At 36.7% G+C, this 21,391-nt stretch overlaps 1 protein-coding gene across 4 annotated transcripts in view; it reads right to left on the bottom strand.

Moving 5' to 3' along the window:
* Window positions 1-524: 524 nt before the first annotated feature.
* TENT2 (terminal nucleotidyltransferase 2) overlaps window positions 525-21,391 on the bottom strand; it is a 44,973-nt gene continuing 24,106 nt past the window's right edge. For all 4 annotated transcript variants that reach the window (XM_040090217.2, XM_040090219.2, XM_040090220.2 and 1 more), the window contains exons 12-15: window positions 18,102-18,238; window positions 11,922-12,013; window positions 6,535-6,614; window positions 525-4,675 (exon numbers count right to left, since the gene is read on the bottom strand). In XM_040090217.2, the coding sequence (XP_039946151.1) occupies window positions 4,601-4,675; window positions 6,535-6,614; window positions 11,922-12,013; window positions 18,102-18,238 (384 nt within the window). In that variant the 3' untranslated portion in view covers window positions 525-4,600. The remainder of the gene's footprint in view (window positions 4,676-6,534; window positions 6,615-11,921; window positions 12,014-18,101; window positions 18,239-21,391) is intronic.

Here is a 21,391-nt window from a genome sequence, read left to right as displayed (position 1 = left end):
CTGGCTCCCAGCACCAACCCGGTGCCAGGACACGTGGCCCTGTGGCCATCTCTCCAGCTGCTCTCCCCCTTCGCCTGCCGCTGCTGCCACAGAGCCGCCTGTACAGCACACGGCAGTCAGGCAGCAGCAGGGAGGAAGAGGGTCAAGCAGACCCTCCCCCAGTCACCCTCTAGCAAATTTGGAGTGGGTGGTACAGATGAAGCAGAAGGAGAGTTTATCTATGGCCCCAAGAGAAGGCACAGTTTGCAAGTTCTGCCCTTGAGCTCACCCAGAGTGTTTCAAGCTCAAGCTGGAAAGGTCAAATAAAATAACTAGTGGATAAGCTTCCGACAAACGCATTTCATTATTAATATCGTACTGTGAGAGATATCAGATGTACCATGGTATTTAACCATGCAAAATAAATGTATTTAAACCCTCAATTTATTAATGTGTTAAATCACAGGACATTTAAAACTTCTTACTTGAGCAGACTTGAACCAATTATTGTTTAAAGCAAAGACAAACTATACTACCATGCAGAGTTTAGTTAAGTCACATTTACCCTTTATTATTCTGCATTTTACAAAAAATTGCAGTGCTTTTCACAGACAAAACAGAAATATTTCCAAACTATACTAGTCCAAATAATGACTTTATTTAAAAAAATAAAAAATATTTTTTGAAGAGAAGGAAAAGGACTAAAGCCCTGATTCTAAGTAAAGAAGTTCCAAGATATTTCAAGTATAAATGACTCTATGCCCAGTGTAACTCTAATGCCCCCAGCTTTTTTTCCATTTTTCTTCAAATAAATAGCTGGTTATAAATCCATCAGCAAACTCTTCCTTAAGAGTGCTGTAAGTACAGAAACATCCAGCCAGGTACTTCTGACTACAAGCTGCCTCTGCAGACTAAATTAAAATTCTCCTGACATTTCAAAACAGTATGTAGAGGTAAAACCTTTCTGCTTTCTTGATCCACGCAGTGACATACACAATTTACAAGGTGACAATGTAGTTTTTTTTTTAAAGTGTATTTGAAACAGATATTAAGCTAAATTAAAACTCTACATTTCATCATGAGCATAGACAGTGTACATAGCAAAATGTAAAGAATATTAAGTACTCTGAAATTTCTTCTGGAAGGCAAGAGCATTACAAGTCTTCTAGAAATGCTTATAGATGAAAAATACATACATTGCACAAGTTTTGATTCAGTCTTCAGCCCAGCAAGAGAAGGGCAAGTACCAGAAACCCTTCAACTTATTTCCATCTGTACTTCTCATAACTGAATTTGACTTGTAAATGGACCAAAGTTGCACATTCTTTCATGCTCTTCAGACAAGCATCACTCAGTAGAATCAAGGGAAATATTTATATCGGAACACACAAGGATTACAGAAGACAAGGCAAAAAAAAAACCCCAAAAATCCCACAAAATACAGGACAACCAGTAGCAAGTACAGTACAATAAATCAAGAATGACATTCTCTGATGGACTTAAATTTTAACATCAAATATACTGTGAATCAAGTCCCATAATGCAAGTTCAAGTAAAGCATTAATTCCAAATAAATGTTTGGGATTCACAAATATAATGCTAACTTCAGGTTTTATACAAATCATCTTACATCCTTTTATCATCACCCTGCAATGTGAGTCTTAAAATTGATTTATATTGATTTCTTTGCGAAGGATTTAAAAAAAATAACACCTTATACTGTCAACACATCTAAAGGTACTGAGAATTCACTTACACATTCACCTTTCAAGACAAGTGACAGCAAGAGCTACAAGAGAAACTTTAAGTTTCACAGTGTATAGCCTATGCCAGTTCTGTATTATTGTCACCAAATGTGAAGCCCTTGCCAACGTTTGGTCCTACTGCACACCTCTGAGCCTGTTAATTTAGTCATGAAGGACTAAAATGAGTTCTTAAAATCCTAGAGAGGACACTAGTGGTTTCTGACATGAGATGAGAAAAGACAAGAAAACCCAATGCCAAAAAGCGGAGTCAGAATAATAATTAAATAAATAAAAGCGCTGAACCAAAGTAGTTTTATTTCAAGGCAATAACAAATCCCAGAGAAGACAGCATCTTGCACACACACTGAAATCTTGGTCAGCTGTGAAAAATATATTTTACCAAATAGCTCTCAGAAAAAACTATTCCTGCTAGGATGTATGCCAAGGGATAAGTAGGTGAAAGTTTTTATTTTGAAGCTGAGGAAAGGTGAAAACTTTACCCTAACCATAAAATTTATGATAGCCATTAGTAAATTTTTCACTCTGGATATTTGCCCAGAGTAGATGAAAACCCAGGTCATTAAACCTCTAACAACTTCAGACTATACAGAACTGAATCCAAAGTTAAAGTCCAGCTCCTACCCACTCTCCTGAGGTCATTTATTTTGTGCTATTATATCTGAAGTTTTCTGACAAAAGTTGCAGTCCTATATTTAACAAATATGTTATCAACAGGCTTGTTCCAAAAAAACTGGGGGAAACGACCATCTAGAATTTCTCGTTATAGACATGGCTTATCAGGAGGACATTAACTTGAGAAAAAAAATACCAAAGGATTCTATTGAAAGACACAGTCCATCGTGGATACAGACCTTAACTTGTATTAAAAATAACACTCAATTAGTAGGGCAATTTTTATAGAGTACCTCAGAGACACCACAATTTTTTAACCTAACCTTTAAAAAACAGTTAGGAAGAAGTTATTTCAAACAAGAAGCATAATTTAAGGTGCAAGAAATGTTGACACATTAAGGTGATGCAATACAAACTCAAAAAAGTTTTATGCCTTTTATAAAGCTTTGTTTCTCACATTCAGCTCACTTAAAATACATTTTTACCAACTTAAAACATTTGTCTCTTCTTATTTATCCTAGGTCAGGAAAGTTTTAATTTTTCTAGACAAAGATATAGCCAATGTCTTTTTTAAAAAGATATAGCAAACATCCCCTTTTCCCAGAATCTACACAGAACTTGTACATGATCTTTGAATTCAGAAATCATCCTGTCCTAAAATCTTGTGCTTCAATTCTACATAAAGTGAAGCAAAGTAAATGTTTCACTGACACACGGGTTTTTCCTAAAGGAAAGGGCAGCGAGGGTGAACATATGCAAGGAGGAAGAACATTTCAATGAACTGCTAGAGTCATATAAAAACTGAAAGACAGTTTAAGTTGCAGAAGGAAACTCAACTGCAGAGACAAGGCAAAATTCTACATAGATTAGACTGTGACAAATTGTGTAGAAAGTAATCTCACATCAGGCATATAGTTTACAGTACTAAAAACTTCTAAATAAACTAAAACTTAGAAGTTTGCACAACAAGACATAATGCTTGCTATTTTACAGTTATAAGGGTTTTCACAATCTTGTTAGAGAATGTAATAAACCAAACTTTTGCCTATTTACAGCTGTACTGCAGAACAGCCGTGACAGATCTTAATGAATTGCAACATGGGTTTTACCTCACAGGGCATTTCCTAGTCTACTTAATTATAGGAAATATTATAAATATGCAGTACAAAACAACATAAATTGGAAAAATAACCCGTATCTTCCATATATAAACTTCATTTCACTGGACACCATATAAAATACTAAACTTAAAAAAATGGGTGTACGAATTTGATATCACTGGTAAATACAGTCTTAAAAATTAATTGGTTTTCAATACATGAACTATATATGAGAGACACAATTTGTGCTATAGGAGGTTTAAGAGAAGGTTTGCAATTTTTTTGGATGAGCTGTAATTTTCAATATTACTTATACACATTCAATTTACAGTGGCTGACCAATTCACAAAAATTTACATAAAATCAAATGAGAAGCCCAGCTTATTATAGCACTGATTTGATTTTGATTTGGTATTTTTCTCCAAGAGACATCATTACTACTTCAAATACGTAAAAGGAAGCCCTAAAAATTTTCCTTCCTACTCTGTGTGAATGTGAAGCATTTATGTGCATTGAATTGAGCCTTTTTTCTTCAACTTCTTCGTAGTACAACTGTTGCTTGAAAATTCCAGTTTAGATCATAGTTCTTTATATTCAGAGTACTAGCAACCATAATCTAGCTTCATTTTCATAAACAGTTGCTTGTTATTCCAAGAAAAAAATGAAATTAAACTGGAAAGTGCTAAGTTGAGCAGAGGCGCATACTGCAATTAAGCAGGTAAAGCACAGACTCTCTTCATCAAGAAGTTGGTAGTGCACAGTGCCTTAAGGATGTAGTCAGATTTGCACGTGGTTTAACCTTGAATGTCTATATTTCATGGTTAAATCTGCCTGAATTACTGGTTACACAGATCATGCAAGAAACAAGTCAGTTTATCCCCATGTGTTCCTTAATATAGATGTGTTCTTGTTTGCTGTGAGTAGAAATCAACAATGCAAGCATTTTCAGAAAGCATATCTTTGAATGAACAGTTGTATTAACAAATACTGATAATAAAATATGCCACACCCTTATAAACATTTCCTTAACAAAAGTTAACAGAGAAAAACAGGTCACAAAAACGATGGGGTAAGTGCCTCCTGATTTTGGCACTGTTCTTTATTTCAGCAGGATCCAAAAAAAGGGAATATGAAAGAAACTAGTTATCTTTTCAGTATGGCTCCTTTTAAAGGTAATACACAGTTCAGGTCTTTCTTGTCTCGTAATAACCTCCAAGCCTGAGGAAAAAAAACCCACAAGGTTTTTAAAAAAGGACTATATAATTTTTGCCATTAAAAGTTAGATACCATCATGAGCATCACAGTTCCACAAAATTAGGGTTAATTTTTTTCCCCTTCTTGAAAAGGAAGTTTGTGGGTTGAGATTTTTTTTTTTTTTTTGGTTCATTTGTTTTAGGGATTTTTTTAAGGGAAGCAAAATCCAAAAAGTACACAAAATGCAATGAACTAAATAGGAAGGTAAAGCCTTTCAAGAACAGATTGGATTTTTGGAGACAGAGGTGTTATCAATATTTAAGCATTACACTGGTACTCTCTAACTGCAAAATAATTGTTTCAAATTCACACGTGTCAAAGTTCCTGATAAATTATGTTATGCACTGTCATTTCCAGAACTTAGTTATGTCTTTAAAATAGGTTATTTCAACTTTCTTCAATGTTTTAGTGTGAGTTTCAGGACATCTGTTATGCCATGAGCCTGCAAAGAACTGCAGTGACCTTCCTGTGTTTATATAGAAGTCATTTACACTCCAATGTGTAACAAAAACCACAAGAAAAACAATTCTCTCAAGGACAAAACAGATTGCTTAAGCTTCTTAAAAAATAGTGCGGGATATTAAAAAGTACTTGCACTTTTAGAACAACTGTTATTCTTACGGTATCTGGTAAAAAGGACATTTTTTCAGGGCTGTATCACTCTAGTGTATTGCTTCCAGACAGCTAGGATCAAATATCTGCTTTTACATTTTTCAGAAAACCATTGTGGTTTGAAACAAATTTTGTTAACTGAAAATTCTGAAGAGAAACTCGCTTTGATTTCACATCACTGCGAGAGCCCAAACCACTTCATAAATGTGACTTTAGCAGATTCACAAAATCAATTGTTTTATGTATGAGTATGTGAATGATCCAGTATTTTGTGTGCCAACCTGGTTAAATAAAAGAAAAACTAATGAAAAATTCTGAACAGAATTACAAAGAAAATGTTATCCTTTTCTGACTAAAGTGTCTCTTATAGCATTTGCTCCATTACAAGTATCTGGCACTGAATTACTTTTTGCTGGAGATGCCTTCAAGGTACTTGAAGACTTATAAACACAAACCTCCAAGAACAGCTTAACAGGGTAGTCTTAACTGGTTAAAGCTGGAAGCCAGTTCTATGCACTAATCCCTAGTCATAACCACATAAAAAATAGTCAGAGATCTCAGAAAACTAGAATTTGATTTGCAGTTCCAATGAAATGCCTATGATAGGAGACAAACATAACAGAGAGTTAGTAGCAAAAATTTTCAGAAAAAAGATGCTTAGCCAAGGTCTAAATTTTTGCTTGTTTCAAAGGGTCCTCTCCTCCCCTGACTGGGACAGTGAAAGTTCCTGTTTGAACTACTCACATTCTAAAATTATGAGTGTGGTCTCCCTAAAGAAAAGTACCCATCTAAGTACGTTATCAAAAATCAGAAACCCCCCACTATTTTGGTGGCGATATTTATTAAAAAGAGGGATAGTAAGAAGTATAAAAATATTATCTATTACCAGTCAAATTCATGTAGGAATAAATAATGAAGGAAAACAAGGTTGTACCATTGTTAGAATTTTACACACACAAGAAAATCTAGGAGAAAGGTTTTATACTATTCTGAGTACCCATTTCAGTGTAGACCTGAAGTTTAATGGCAGACATTAATGAATACTCTTAATAAATGATTTTTAAAAAAAATTTTTAAAACACACTTTTTTATTATTATAGTATGAAGTACAAAATATCAGAAATGGGCAGGTTTAATGACTAGTATTTTTAAGATAGTATAACTATCTTGAAAAATAAAGTGACAGAAAAATTACAAGATGTACTTTTTACCTGTGAAAATTCACCTCTGATCATATCAAACTTCTGTTTCTCATGTACAGCTCTAGCAGTATTTGTCCTGTCAAAGGGCTCTGCAAGATCACAAACAAACATGAAAACTGTTAAGAAAATCCAGAGTTAGGTTGTCTCTACTAACCAAGTAGGGTCAAGCATATAACTGCTTACCAAAAGTGTTTTAAATAGTCAGTTCCTCTTTGGTTCTCAAGCTTTCTTTTTACATAACATTTATCCAAAAAACCCCAAAACTAAACTAAACCAACCAATAAAACAAAATAAACCACCGCCCCCCAAGAAAAAAAGGAAAAAAAAAAAAGTAAAAACAACCAAAACCACCCCCCCAAAACAAAACAAACAAACAAAAAACCCAAACAAACAAACAAACAAACCCAAAACCAAAACAAAACACCAAGATGAAACAAACAAAACAACCAATAAAAAGAAAATAATTCTCTGAATGCCCTCAATGGAGAACATCAGGGAGTTTGCAGATGACATGAAGCTGAGCAGTGCAGTTGACACTTCAGGATGGGATACTATACACAGGCACATGGACAAACCCTTGTGCAGTGGGCCCAGGAAGATCTCATGAAAGTTCAACAAGTGCCAGGTGTTGCATCTGGGTCAGGACAATCTCAGAAAAGAGCAGAGACTAGGAGAAGTCACTGAGAGCAGCCCTGCCCAGGAGGCCCTGGGGGTGCCGCAGGGTGAGAGCTGGACATGACCCAGCCATGGGCACTCCCAGCCCAGAGAGCCAAACGTGTCCTGGGCTGCATCCAGAGCAGTGTGGGCAGCAGGGCCAGGGAGGGGATTCTGCCCCTCTGCTCTGCTCTGCTGAGACCCCACCTGCAGAGCTGCATCAGCTCTGGGCCCCCAGCACAGGGAGGACATGGACCTGCTGGAGTGAGTCCAGGGGAGGGACACCAAGGTGATCAGAGGGGCGGAGCACCTCTCCTAAGAGGACAGACTGAGAGAGCTGGGGTTGCTTAATATGGAGTGAAGGTTCTGGGAGAGATTTCATAGCACCTTCCAGTATGTAAAAGGGGCCTACAAGAGAGCAGAAGAGGGACTTTTTGCAAGAGCATGTAATGATAGGACCAGGTGAAATGGCTTTAAACCAAAAAGGGCAAGCTTAAGACTAGATAATCGGAAAAAATTCTTTACTGTGAAGGAGGCACTGGAAGAGGCTGCCCTCTTCTGAGAAGCCATGGACGCCCCATCCCTGGAAGTGCTCAAGGCCTGGTTGGATGGAGCTCTGAGAAAACTGGTCTAGTGAAAGATGACCCTTTCCATGGCAGAGGAGTTGGAAAGAGGTGATACTTAAAGTCCCTTCCAACCTAAACCATTCCATGATTCAATGAATTCTCTAATGATATGTAATTCATAATAAACTCAAGTTGTTATTATTATCTACTGAAGCATACTGTGATTGTGCTGAATTTATGCAGTAGTAATTGTCTGTTATAGCTCAAAAGTCTGTGATAACTTATCAGACTATGATTTTGCACATTAAAGTATTTTGAAACTTATTACACATGAGAGCTGAACTATTCACTTTAGAGTCACCTCATTCAACAGTTTCTCGATGAAATACTGAGAATTTAGCAAAATATTTACTATAACTTTTTATATATGGCATATCAAATGCTGTAAAATATATTTTATCACTTCATACCTATTCAATATTTGTTTAAAAGTTAACCATTTGGGGATTCTACTTTCTAACTAACTACAAATTAATGTGATGTTCCCCCCCCGCCCCCCCCGCCCCCCCCCCCCCCCCCCCCTTTTATGCTAAATTAATAGTCTGGAACTTTTTTAATTGCAAGATTGGAAAAGTACTTCTTGCTACTGATAATGTTGCCAACATCAAAGCAACTGATACCAAAAAATTATGATGCAGGGACTATGCATTACAGCATGCTACAAAACAGATTTTATAGTCTTTTCCTCCTTAGCAGAGAACCACAGAGGCATTTGTTAGATCAGGTAAATTTTTTTTTTTTTAAATCTAGTTGGTTATGAATTACTTTTATTCAGGTAGCAATGTATAGTAAAGGCACAAGCCCTTCTGGTGTCTGTGCAATGTAAAGCATTAAACACACACCAGAAGGGCTTGTGCCTTTATGGAGACTGGAATTTCAAATTTGGTACACACTCCATAGCTTAAGGTCTTTATTTTTGCTACCTATTTAAATTCAGTAAGATTTTTTTTTTTCCATGCAATAAATGTTGTATTTAGCAGTTTTCTAAAAGGATTCTCTTCAAACTACCTAGTTTTCAGTGGGCAGTTACAGGCAGATTTCTTTTATTTTAGAACACATCGTACAAATTTTAGTTTAGAACAAAAACTGACAACCAAATAAAATATACAGAGTACTCTGATGTCAGTCCCATTATCTGAGAGACTGATCTAGTATAACAAAGAACTCCATGTCCCTTACCATGTGAACAAATACAACCTTTTATTTGTGTATGATAAATGTGATGGTAACTGCTTTTTTAATACTAAGACCTTTATGGTGAATCAGGTTATATCTATATTTTAAAGCAACAAGGGCTGAACTGTACAATCTTCTGAAACCATCAGTGGAAAAAGGCATTCCAGTCACAAAAGCTAACTCACATCTTCCCTTCAATCTTCCTGCATATTTACTGACAGTCAAAAGACAAACTGGTTCTCTGAAGCACAGCAAGAATAATTTTACAATCAGTAACTCTTTACATCACTACATCTTCTAATCACCAAGACAGTAAGAGTTTGATATAAGTTATTTCGTTCACATAGAGAGATGTGAATATTAGAAGAAAAAGTAACACAGCTTTAACACTGATGCTTGAGGAAAAGGCTAAAGGGAGTAATTTTTCCAAATAAAAATACAAGATATCACACAACTTCAGAACTGCTGCTGACCAAGACCTGAGGAATTATTTCTTGAATTATTTTTAGCATGTCAATCTGAAAGACTTGAAACGACAAATATGAATCTGATGCAGCTTAGATGGCTTCTCATTTGATTTCCCTACATGATTATCAATGTAATTATCTCATAAAATTGCCACATTTCTAGCTTTTCCTTTTTCAACAGGAGAGTATTTGATATTACTTGATACAGACAAGATCTAAACTGAAACTAGAATAGTCACTAGCCATTTAGAGCTTCTGACAAGGATTGTTCAAAATATTATCGTAACAGGGTTCTCTGTATCTCTGTATCCCCATCATGGTAAAAGCCTATCATATTTTAAAGTGTCTGGAAAGAGCATCTCTACTATATTTGTTTCTCTAACAGCAGAAATATATGCAAGAATCAGCCCTAAGGCCCATAACACTTAGAACAGAGTTTTTCTTGAGCTAACCTAATACAGTACTACATGCAGAATTCTGGAAACTTGCATGCACAGACTTGTGTAAACTATCAACAAATATATTTAGAATATTTAAAAATATATGCAATAGTACCAATTATTGAAATTTCATTCTGTGAACAGAAAAATTTGACAAAGACATGGAAAACAATATATTGGCATGTATATCTAAGTTTTGAAATCTTCTCAAGTACACAGAAATTTATCTACATACTTTGTAAACTCAGTTCAGCTTAACAGCTGTTATAAACATGAAGTCTACTTTGATTAAAAGTAGATTTTATTTTTCCCTCCCAAATTAGAAGTAAACACTTTGTATGTGACGCTAAACCCACTAAATCTTGAACCAAGGAAGAAATCAGATATGCCACCTATAGGTAATCTTGCCTTTTCTAATATTTCAAACAAAACCACATTAAATAAAAGTTGTATGTAATCAAGACCATTAAATGCAAAATCTAGACAGTCTATTTTGTATGTTGATGTTTATTCTATTTCGCAGACTGGCAGAAAGATAACCTGATTATTCAACCACTTTGTAATGTCATAAAATACTTGAGAGCTTGAAACACACAGCCCCCTGCAACAGAGTGGATCAGCATCACGTGACAGCAGCAAACATAGCTGCCCAGCATTCCCACCTCCCACATTCAGACCAGAGCCTTGGCAATACCTCACTACGCTATTCTGAATCATTTCAGCTGTGCAGATACTCTAATTCTCACATTTCTCAACTCTAAGACTACAGAGTACAGTGCAACCATATTTCAGTGTGTTCTTCTCCTATAACTTTGACTTTCTCCCAAAGGGTCAAATAAAGAACAAGAATACCATCATGTGGCTTTACATTGACATTCATGTGACTATGGCCAAGTTGGTGAGCTCTGGACTACAGAATAACCAAGTTTGCCAGCAAGTGAAGTTGACTGAAAGTGATTCTCTGCACAGAGCAGCACAAATGCAGGAAAGTGCATTCATATTCCACCCCTAAACCTCACCAGTCTTGAAGAATGTCCGTTCAGCCACAGGACTTCTGCTTTATTCCCCTCTTCTCCCCGAAAAATCTTCTCAGTGTCTAACAACTTTTCTTATACCATTTGTGCAAGTTATATTCCTATTTCATCCTTAGACTTCAACCCTTGATATCCTTATCCTAAGAGCCTCCATTAATTTGCAGCCAGAGCCCAGACAACCTCTCCCTTTGTGACAACTGTTTCCAGGTACACAGCAACTCTCAGTCCCTTTCTTACTTCTCATTCTCCTAACATCTAGATCCTTCTCTTGGTCTATCATCTTCTCCTTCCTTAGGGCAGGTGTCATCTCCTATGTATGGCTACCTGCTCATCCTCTCCACGTACATTCCCCATGGCAGCTGAAAGGTGTCACTAGCACATGAATCAGGTTGCCTGCATAGTGCTCCTATACCCAGTTCTGCACTGAGACAGCTGAGACCTGCAACTCCAACAGGTAGCCTGGGTTTATCCTCCAGTTCAGGAAGGAATCACGTAGTCTCTGCACAAAGTCTACATTCACTAGGCAGCCAAAAATAGTACCCACAAGGGGATCAACATACATCACTGGTCACTGCAATGCCAGAGCATTTCTAGAACAAGCAATATTCTTCAAGAATAATCTCAGCATGTGCCTGCTGTGTTTTTTCAGAAGTTCAAACTTGACAAAACAGACAACTACTTTTGTTGAGCAGAAAAACACACACTACTGGCATAAAGGCCATTCCTTATCAAAGTCCTAAGTCCTGTTCCAAAAGTAACAGGGCAATGAGTGCTCTTGAAGAAAAGGTCAGGAGTACTATTTTTAAACACTTTAGAACTTAAAGCTTTCTTCTCAAATGTTTTTGACGGGACTGTTTACAAACTATTTACATTGGTAAAACTTCCTTCTCTACATAACACAAAATATTTCTCAAAACACAACCAAGGTAAAGTCTAATTGATAGATTTATGTATTTAATGCCTTAACAGTTAAAATTATAATACAGCTTCACATTTTACCTTCTACACAAATAAATTTGTTTCTCCATTCAACACCATCAGGTCTTTCAATAGCCTTGGCCTCGCGAACTGAAATCATTTGATGGCTCCAACTAAAGAAAAGGAAAACAATTTGCAAAAAATGTTAACTCTTAGTTCTAAATTCAAAGTATTGGTTTACATTAAAAAAATGTCAGATTGTAATGTCATAAGCCTGGATAACACAGTATTTTATAATAACAAGTAATTTAATTTAAAATCGTGGGTAGGAAACAAGAAAATTTTTTTCTACCAACAGAAGTTCAAATACAAAAAGCGTCTCTAAAACAGAGCATCACAGGTTATCCATATATTAGTAGCATATATTCACAATGGAATTTTTTTTACTAACAATGTCAAACTAAATTTGCATTGTCACCTACATTTATTTCTAAGTTCAAAATAAATTACATAATCAAATATTTCAGAATTTTCTGTAGGAAAAAAAGGAATGTAAAGAATAGGTGCAGACAAGTCTGCATTCCACAAACAATACTCAATAGTATAAAGACATGCAGAAATAACTTGCTCATAGGCCTTCCTTGTGCAAAGAACCTATTACTAGAAAGTTTCAACACTCTGTATTTGCTGAATTTCGTATCTGCAAGTGCAACAACCCTCTACCACTTTCTGCAGGCAGCTTTGCAACAACAAAACAAGGCTATTACCACATTTAAAAGGAATAGCATGTAGATTATAGGGCAGTCTTTATGATGTGCCACCATCTTTATGATGCTTGGCACAACAATATGCCAAACATAACAGAAGCCAAAAAAACCCACTTCCAGTTTTATGTTCTTATCTACGCAGCCACCTTTCAGCTGCTCTTAACTAAAGACAGCAGCCCATCCTGCGTGCTATTATGTGCCATATCCAAGACAGTGAGGGGACTGGTCCCAGCCAGCAGGGGTATCTGAAAGGCACATCCTGACTGACCAACCTGATCTCCTTCTGTGACAACATGGGTATGGGAAGGGCTGTGGATGTAGTCTGCATGGACTTTAGTAAAGCCTTTGACACCATCTCCCACACCATTATCCTGGTGAAACCAGCTGCCCCTGGCTTGAGCAGGTGCACTGTTCATGATTCAAAAACCACCTGGAAATTGGGCCCAGAGTGACTATGAGGGGAGTTAACATCCAGCTGGTGTTCAGCCAGAAGTGCTGCTCCCCAGGGCTCAGTACTGGGGCCAGTCCTGTTTAATCTCTTTATCAGTGATCTGAATGAGGGGATCAGATGCCTGAGGTGCCCCCTCAGGCAGTTTGCAGGTGACACCAGTCTGGGTGGGAGAGAAAGCGAGGGGGGAAGGGTGGGGGGGGGGGAAAAGGTGAGGGGTATTTGATCTGGGTTTGGTTTATCCAGGCAGTACTGTTTCACTTGAAACTAATTCTTCTCTTGAATTATTTTTCTTCCTAGGCTATACTTGATCCCTCAGCAAAAAGTAAATCTATTTATAATACAATGGTTAAGCAAAAAGCAACAAAAAGTTGCACTTCTTGCTGCTTAAAAAGCCTTTTATTTAAATTTGAAACTTAAAAGCCTTTTATTTAAAACTGAAATTTAAATTTGAAAACAACTCTTACCTGACAGTCTTACAGAACTGCCTTGGTACCACATATTGAATTAGAAATTAATTACGAATAGCAAATTATTTGTGTGCCAATTTTAACCACTTAGGCTTGCATATAACAACTTCATTGTTGCCAACATAAAGCAGATATTTTCCCTGCACACATTTTTAATGTATAACTTAACAATGCCATTTAAACAGCTACTTCAATTATCTGTTATTTCTGTTGTCACTGACCTCATAGGTATGTGATCTTAATGGCAAAGGCAAGTATTTGAAAGGAGACTAGGCATTTCCAGGTTGGCATATGACTACAGTACAAACAGAATTAAAAGCTTATATTTTCCAAAGCATTCTTACAAATTCAAGCCAGTTGTATAAACACAGTAAGATGCGTGCAAGTTGCAAGCATATTTAATTCAATATAGTATTAAAAATGATCCCTTTATTACCTGACCAATTCTATTGTGAAAAGAGCTGCAAGCAGCTTCTCGCTGAAATCTTACGCTTTGTCATTAGAACGTAAGCAAGCTTTTTCCATGTTCACCATATACAAATCAGTGAGTTGTCTTAAATGACTGCTACTTAACCTGCAATGGTAAATTTAAGGGAAGTAATCAAAAACCAATAAATTCAGGGGAGCAATACCTTACTTCAAGGTCTCACTTGGTAAGGAGAGAGCCAAGTGAAAACCTGCTGCCTTCACTCACAGCTGTAGAATTGAAATCAGATACCTCCTTCAGAGGGGCTGGTAAACATGTTTCCAAATACTTATGTTGGAGAACATCTATGATTTTTTCTTGTTCATATTCACTACTTAATCAGTGGACAATTTTAAATAGTTAAAATGAAGTCATAACCGTGGCCAGCTGTATCTTAAGAAGCATTACACAGCCTTGAACTCTTATGGCAAGATAATTATACAACCATAAAGGCAAAACAAGCTTTGCCATATATGGTGTGTTATTCCAGTGCATGCTGCAATTTCCAAATCACATTTCTTTGGGAACAGGGATGAAGGGGTATAAAAATTACTTCTTATGGACACACTGAAAACCCTAGAGTAGGACTGTGGAAAAGGTATTGTATAAATACATGGTAATAAACAATTTTCTGAAACATCTTACAGTCTAAATAAACAAAAGAGAAAATAAACATAGCACAAGGACTTATGCACAACTGCACAGGTTGCAAAGTTCCTATTTCTCCTTTGCTATACTCTAAGCTCATCCTGCCCAACATCAAGTAAAATAAATCACAGATTTTAACTGAAATACCTAATGGCCCTTGCTGGAGTGAGGGAGAAGTTTAAAATAATACATCTCCATCTTCTCTTATCTTCCTGACCATTACATGTAAAATAGATCAGTAGTTAAACATTCTAGGCAGGTGGCTTCAATGATTTATTCTGTTCAAAATTATGATCTTCGCCCATGATCTGCTCATTCTTGATTGCATGCTGTTCATTCAGCAAAAGAGTTCCTGTGTATTAAATCTGGTAGTGCATCCTACTCCACAGATAGGAGCCTACAAAAATTACTTATGCAGAAATCGAAGTCACACTCTCTGTAGCAATCTTTGCATCAAACAAGTGACTGTCCCAACAGGGACAGTTCAGTGGCCCAGAACAGATCATATAAATATAGCCTCATTTAACAATCAGTGTCTGAAATAGAATCTCAACATTTTGATGCATAAGGACACTTACATTTCAAAGGGCAAACAAACAGTGAAAAAACTGCTTATTTTAGCAAAGAAAATATTCAACACACTCTAACACAAGTTCTTCCATGAAAAGCACAACTAAGAGAGCCCTGTGTTGCGTGTATTTGCAAGTTAAACACAAATCAGCAGTGCCCTGGCAGCCAGGGAGGCCACCCATGTCATGGGGGCATCAGGGACAGCATCAGCCAGGCAAGGGAGGGGATTGTCCTGCTCTGCTCTGCACTGGGGCAGCCTCTCCTCGAGTGCTGGGGGCAGTTCTGGGTGCCACAGCACAAGAGAGACATTGAGCTATTGGAGAGTGTCCAAAGGAGGGCAATGAAAATGGGAAAGGGCCTTAAGGGGAAGCCATACTAGGAATGGCTGTGGTCATTTGGTCTGTTCAGCCTGGAGAAAAAGACAGGGGAGGCCTAACTGCAGTCTGCAACTTCCTCATGAGGGGAAGAGGAGGGGCAGACACTGATCTCTTCACTTTCATGACAGGACTTAAGGTAACAGCATGAAGCTGAGTCAGGGGAGGTTTAGGCTGGATATTAGGAAAAGTATTTTTCACCCAGAGAGTGGCTGGGCACCGGAACAGGCTCTCTAGCGAAGTTGTCACAGCAACTGACAGAGTTCAGGAAGTGTTGGACATTTCTCTCAGGCACATGGTGCAACTCTTAGGGATGATCCTGTGCAGGGGCAGGAGCTGGACTCAATTATCCTGATAGGTCCCTTCCAACTGTGCATATAATGACTATGTCATTCTATGCATTTAATTATCACCCTCATTCTCATTTGTATTGTTGTTTCCATCAGCAATTTCAAAGCAAATACAACAGATTCTGTGGCTAGCATAAGACTACTTTTACTTTCACTGGCCGGCTATCACACACACAAACCCTTTAAGCATCATGTTCACATTCCTCCCTATGCACTAATTTGTCTTCTCCAGTCAATGAGACTATATGGACTTTTACTATCAATCCTATTCCTTTCAAACAGGATATAGAGTTGTCAGGGATACAGAGATAAACAATACACTTGAATTTTATTTCCATAGCAGAAAGAGTTAAAAATAATATAGGCTGCTGCACTAGGTGCATCATTTCCTCAAATTACTTCTCAGCTATGTAGTAGCATTTTCAACACAGGAATTCTAATGCTTATTTTTACTGGTATTTTTTCTTTTTTTTTTTTTTTTTTAACAGACTATCACAAGTGAAATGTTTAAATACTTAACAGATAACGAACACTAGAAGAACACACCAGATATCCTTTTTATTCACTTGTTTTTTGAAACGTTTTCTCCTATTGACATCAGGAACTATCCTATCTTCACTATCTACTTTTTCAAGCTTTGTTTTACCCAGAAGCTCCTCTGTGTGTCTATGAATAAATTTAGGTAGTATTTTTTTCCTGATTTATAATCATCACAAAAACAGTACTTAGAGATTGCCATCAGCTCAAACACTGATATTGCAGAATTTCTGGTCTGCATATTTCTTAGAATATCCTGTCTAATAGCAGACAAAGGAGACAAGACACAAAATCTGGACTTGACTATGTTCACAAGCACCCAAACCCAGAAAAGTCAAACTAGGTATTTTTCCTGACAAGATCATCTCTGCCACTTCGCACAGGTAAACCATAAAATTCCTTCATGGAAAAGATATTTACTTTAATATACGAGAAGAGTAACAGCTTGTACAGTCAAGTAGCAAAAGACTCATGCCATGTCCCACATAAATTAAGAACCTAGGGTTATCCTCCAGCAGGGTCTTCTCACTTGCCTCTTCAGCAAACATCACCTTGTCAGCTGAAAAGACAGGTACTCAGGAGAAACATTTAAGACAAAAGACTATTCTCTTATCTGCAGAGATCATTGAAAGAAAATCTCTTGAAAATCTCTCAGCCAGGCTTAAGCAGGAACAAAATAGTTGGTTCACGCATTACTACAGGCCATAGGGATTTAGCTTACATATTTCACATGTGATGCACACCCCAGAAATGTTTTCATGATTTTATGATCTTTCATTGATATATTAAAGTAAATTATGAACATTTCCAAAATTATGAGTATCCAATTGTATATTTTGTTCTCCTTCCAAGAAATGGAGATGATGCACATACACAAGACAGCAACATTCATGAAACAGCTGCCTCAGAACTTATTTATAAGATCTTTAAGCTGATGGAGATACAACCACTTGACATTTTGTATGAACAAGCATTTTTTCTATGAAATTCAGAAATACATGAGTAACAATTTGACAAAACAGTTGTAACTTAAGGCTTTCTCAAATGTCCTCACAACTTTAGCTTCTCCTTTTATATAAGGAAGTCCAGATGCTAAAATTAAACTCAGATTCTAGCAAACCAATAATGTGAGTGAGAGAACTATACATAGGAGAATTCTTCACTAGGTGAGGCCTATACAGGTGTGTATATTCTGGTCAAAGTAAGGAGCCACCTGGCCAGTTACTTCTGTTGACTCATTGTGACAAAAGACAAGCACAGCCCTTAAGGTCCAAGTAATTCATATCACAGTTGATACCTTAAATGACAGCTAAGAACAGATCTTTCTCACACATGAATAGGCAATTACAGAATAGTATAACTGCATAACAAAACCCAGCAAGTTTTAAAGGACAAAGCTCTCTAACTTTTGGCAGCTATTTTACAAGAAAGAATGCCTAGCTAAGCAGAGATATCAGACAATTTACCAGCATTCCTGTTATCATGTAGCCTTTACACTGATTTCCTCTCTCTGTTACCACTCCTGAATTGCTGCTTTTCCTTCTTTCAAGGGTTGTAAAGTGTTGCTAAATCAAACAGAAGGAATAACAGTTTCACATCATCTAAACCACTAAAATGAGCTTATTACTTACTCAAATTCTGTGGCATAATATTTGAAGAAGCCTATTAGCAAATCTCCAAGACTTGATCCATTGTTTGAGATGTAAGGAGGAATGGTACGTGGAGCTTGATGAACAAGATGCAACTGCATAGTAGGATCAAAACATTCCTGTCAAAATAAAATCAGAGTGTATACATATATATATATATACACACACACAGAGAGCCTTAACCTAGATGCATGTATTTTCCACAATAAGAAAGCTGCCTATTGTTTGCTTATTATCAGTTCAAGGACAACTTGCAAGCCAAGGACTATTTCTCTTCTGCCCCACTGAATACTAGTTACTCCCTTTGAACTCAGGTAGAATCATCCTGCACAGGAGCACACAAGACCATCTCGACTTCTGTTTACTAAAGAATTTTAACATGGGAGAATCTTTGAACTACACTTGTATCTAAAACCAAAAGAGCAAAAGCCGAGTAAGGTAGCCTGCACTGAGCTAACTGCAGTTCAGCTGAGAAATATGTAGGTGCAGTTAATGCACCTATTGTCAATTTCCCATAGCTGAACTGAAGTACAGAAATAATCCAGAAGGAAGGCCTAAGGTTCCTACCAAGCACAGAGTTAAAAATCGCACATGAAACCCACTGGCTATAAAATGAACCTACATCCACCCACAAAATAAGCATAAAGACTGCAGGTATCAATTCCTCTAGCCAAGAATGAAAAAAAAACACCCCAAACTAAAAACACACCAGCTGTAAAATTGTAAAACACCTGAATACATGGAACAATGCACTTCAGCTGAAGTACGCTTTTCTGTAAGGGAAGATAATGGGTATGATGGGGTAAGAAAAAATCAGATTTGCTTTGAAAAGAAGGCACTATTGCCCACTTTAAAAGGAATATATAAAAGACTAAATACACATGGGTTTAGAACTGCCCTGCCGTTTCAATGTCCACAGCATCCTTCAGGTTCTGCTGATGAACTGGGGTACATAGAAGTAAACATATCACCTCTTGCTACAGCAATAATTTTTGTAACTTCCTAATACCTGGTTTTAACACTGTTTTACAGCAATGTTGTGTATTTTACTGAAAATTAACTCAAGATACATAGGAGCAAACATTACATTCACATAAAGACACACATTTATGTAAATTTAAGAACCTGTTCACTCATTATTGTATCTCCTTTCCCCTCCCTATTCATTAATTTTTTATTTTTAAGAGTAGTATCAGACATGATCCAAACCTTATAGTACTAGAGTAGCACTAGAAGTACCACATAGTATAGTATTATTTCCATGTCCGCAGCTGGTAGTGCTTCCTCTGAGAAAAGCATTGTTAAATGATAAAACCAATAGGACTGGAAAGTTTGAAATTCTCATCCTCTTTCTGCCAGCTCCAGCACAACTTCCTGGAACCTTGTGCAACATCTTTTGGGGAAAAAAGGCCATTCATTCTTCTAGAGATAAAAAGTTTCAATAGTTGATCTCATATGATATAATGTTATATATAAAACATTATTTTAGTTAGTGAAGCTCAGAATTTAACAGCTTATAGTTCATCAGAAGACACCAAAACAATGAAAACGCAGACATAAAAAGCAGATATGCAGTATACAAAGATCCAAAAAGGGAACAGTTGTTCCAATGCCACATAGTAAATACAGTTTTAACCCTAAAGTTAATCAGAAAGATACCACAGTGAAAGTCACTCCTTGCTCATCTCCACAAAAAGCTAAGGAAGAGACAGAACAATTGAATGTAGAATTAGCAAAAAGCTAAGGAAGAGACAGAACAATTGAATGTAGAATTAGCTGATATATATACACCAGCTGATGAAGAAACATACAAAGAAGGAGGGGAAAGGAAGAAGAAAACGGGCCACTGACCTACAAAAATACAAAACAAAAGTGCAATGAAATGAAAACACGTCTACTAAGACTACTAGTAAGTATTTGGAGGCAGGAGGAAGGAGAACAAGATTAATTTTTTTACACTTTGAATATTTAAATGCCTGAGAACTTCTCAACTGCAAGAAAATTCTGCCATCACAGTGAGGTTGATATCCTCAGCATCTAAAAAGTTAGACTTTATTTTATTATTTTTCATTAAAACAAGCTATTTTTTTACTGGCAGACAATAAGATATCAGACAAATCAAAGTTTTTCTTACTCAGAAAGGTTTTGCTTTCAAGAAAATACATGCATATTATTCTAGATAAATGCTCTAGTAAAAACACAGGTTACAGCCTATAGCAGCTAATGATTAAAAGGCCCAACCATCTAGTTTAAGAGACACATATAAGTAATTCTCATTTACTTGGTTTAGTGGTTATGCACCTGCTCTTAAAAAGACAACTGAATACTGCAACATAGAAGGCCTAACTGATATTACTTTTCTGGAAGAAAATAAGACCTATTAACAGTAACTAAAGCAATGTACTAATCACATGTTTGTGATACTGTAAGCAGATTTATTTTTTTAAGTACTGCTGGTTGCTGATCACCCCAGAGAGAAGACAAAACCCAGTGTTTCATCTTTCTGAAATACGGAAAATTTGTTATGTAAGAAGTTGCTATTACCATATTAAAAGTTTTACATGGAAAACCAAATTAATTGCTACTTAAAACTGGCAAGATTTAGTGAAGACTACTATCAAGATATGCCAACATTCAATAATTCAATTACCAACAATGTAATTTAAGGTCATTTCCTAACAAAGCAATCATTCAGCGTCCAGTGAACACGAACTAGACCAGCTAGCGGATACCTAGACACCTTTTTCTGTTTTGCCATAGACAACCCATGATAATCCCCTAGCTTCATCTTCATTCACCTGCTGAAAATAAGGATAACAGTATTTTCCTTCCCACTAGAGGGACTCAGGGAATAACTAGACAAACAAAACAAGGTACAGCTTATAGATTCTGCAAATAGGAGAGGTTGCTAAAAAAACAGAATTACAAAGCACCCTTCAAGGTACATTTTCTTTTCTTAACTTGCTCTAGAAGGCAAAAGATTCAGCTGCTATTAAAACTAGTCCCTATTTCCCTTACTGTGTCTTGGCCTCAAGCCACCTTAAGAGACAGAAATTAGATTCAGGATCTGATTGAGCAACAAATATAAATGAGTTCTCCACTATTTTAAAAGTTCCCAAAAAGGGACCCAAAATTCTTTTTCCTTTTTTGCTGGATCACTAATCTTGACCTTGACTGGCTGATTTCTCAAGAAACACCAGGATTCAGCAACAAGCTTCATATTCAAGCTATATACTGCTTTTAGGTATACTCATTCCACCTTTAGGTATACT

Source organism: Hirundo rustica, chromosome Z, assembly GCF_015227805.2.
Source record: "Hirundo rustica isolate bHirRus1 chromosome Z, bHirRus1.pri.v3, whole genome shotgun sequence".
Lineage (NCBI taxonomy): Eukaryota > Metazoa > Chordata > Aves > Passeriformes > Hirundinidae > Hirundo > Hirundo rustica.
The sequence above is the reverse complement of the archived record's forward strand: the minus strand, read 5'-3'. Positions and strand labels throughout refer to the sequence as shown.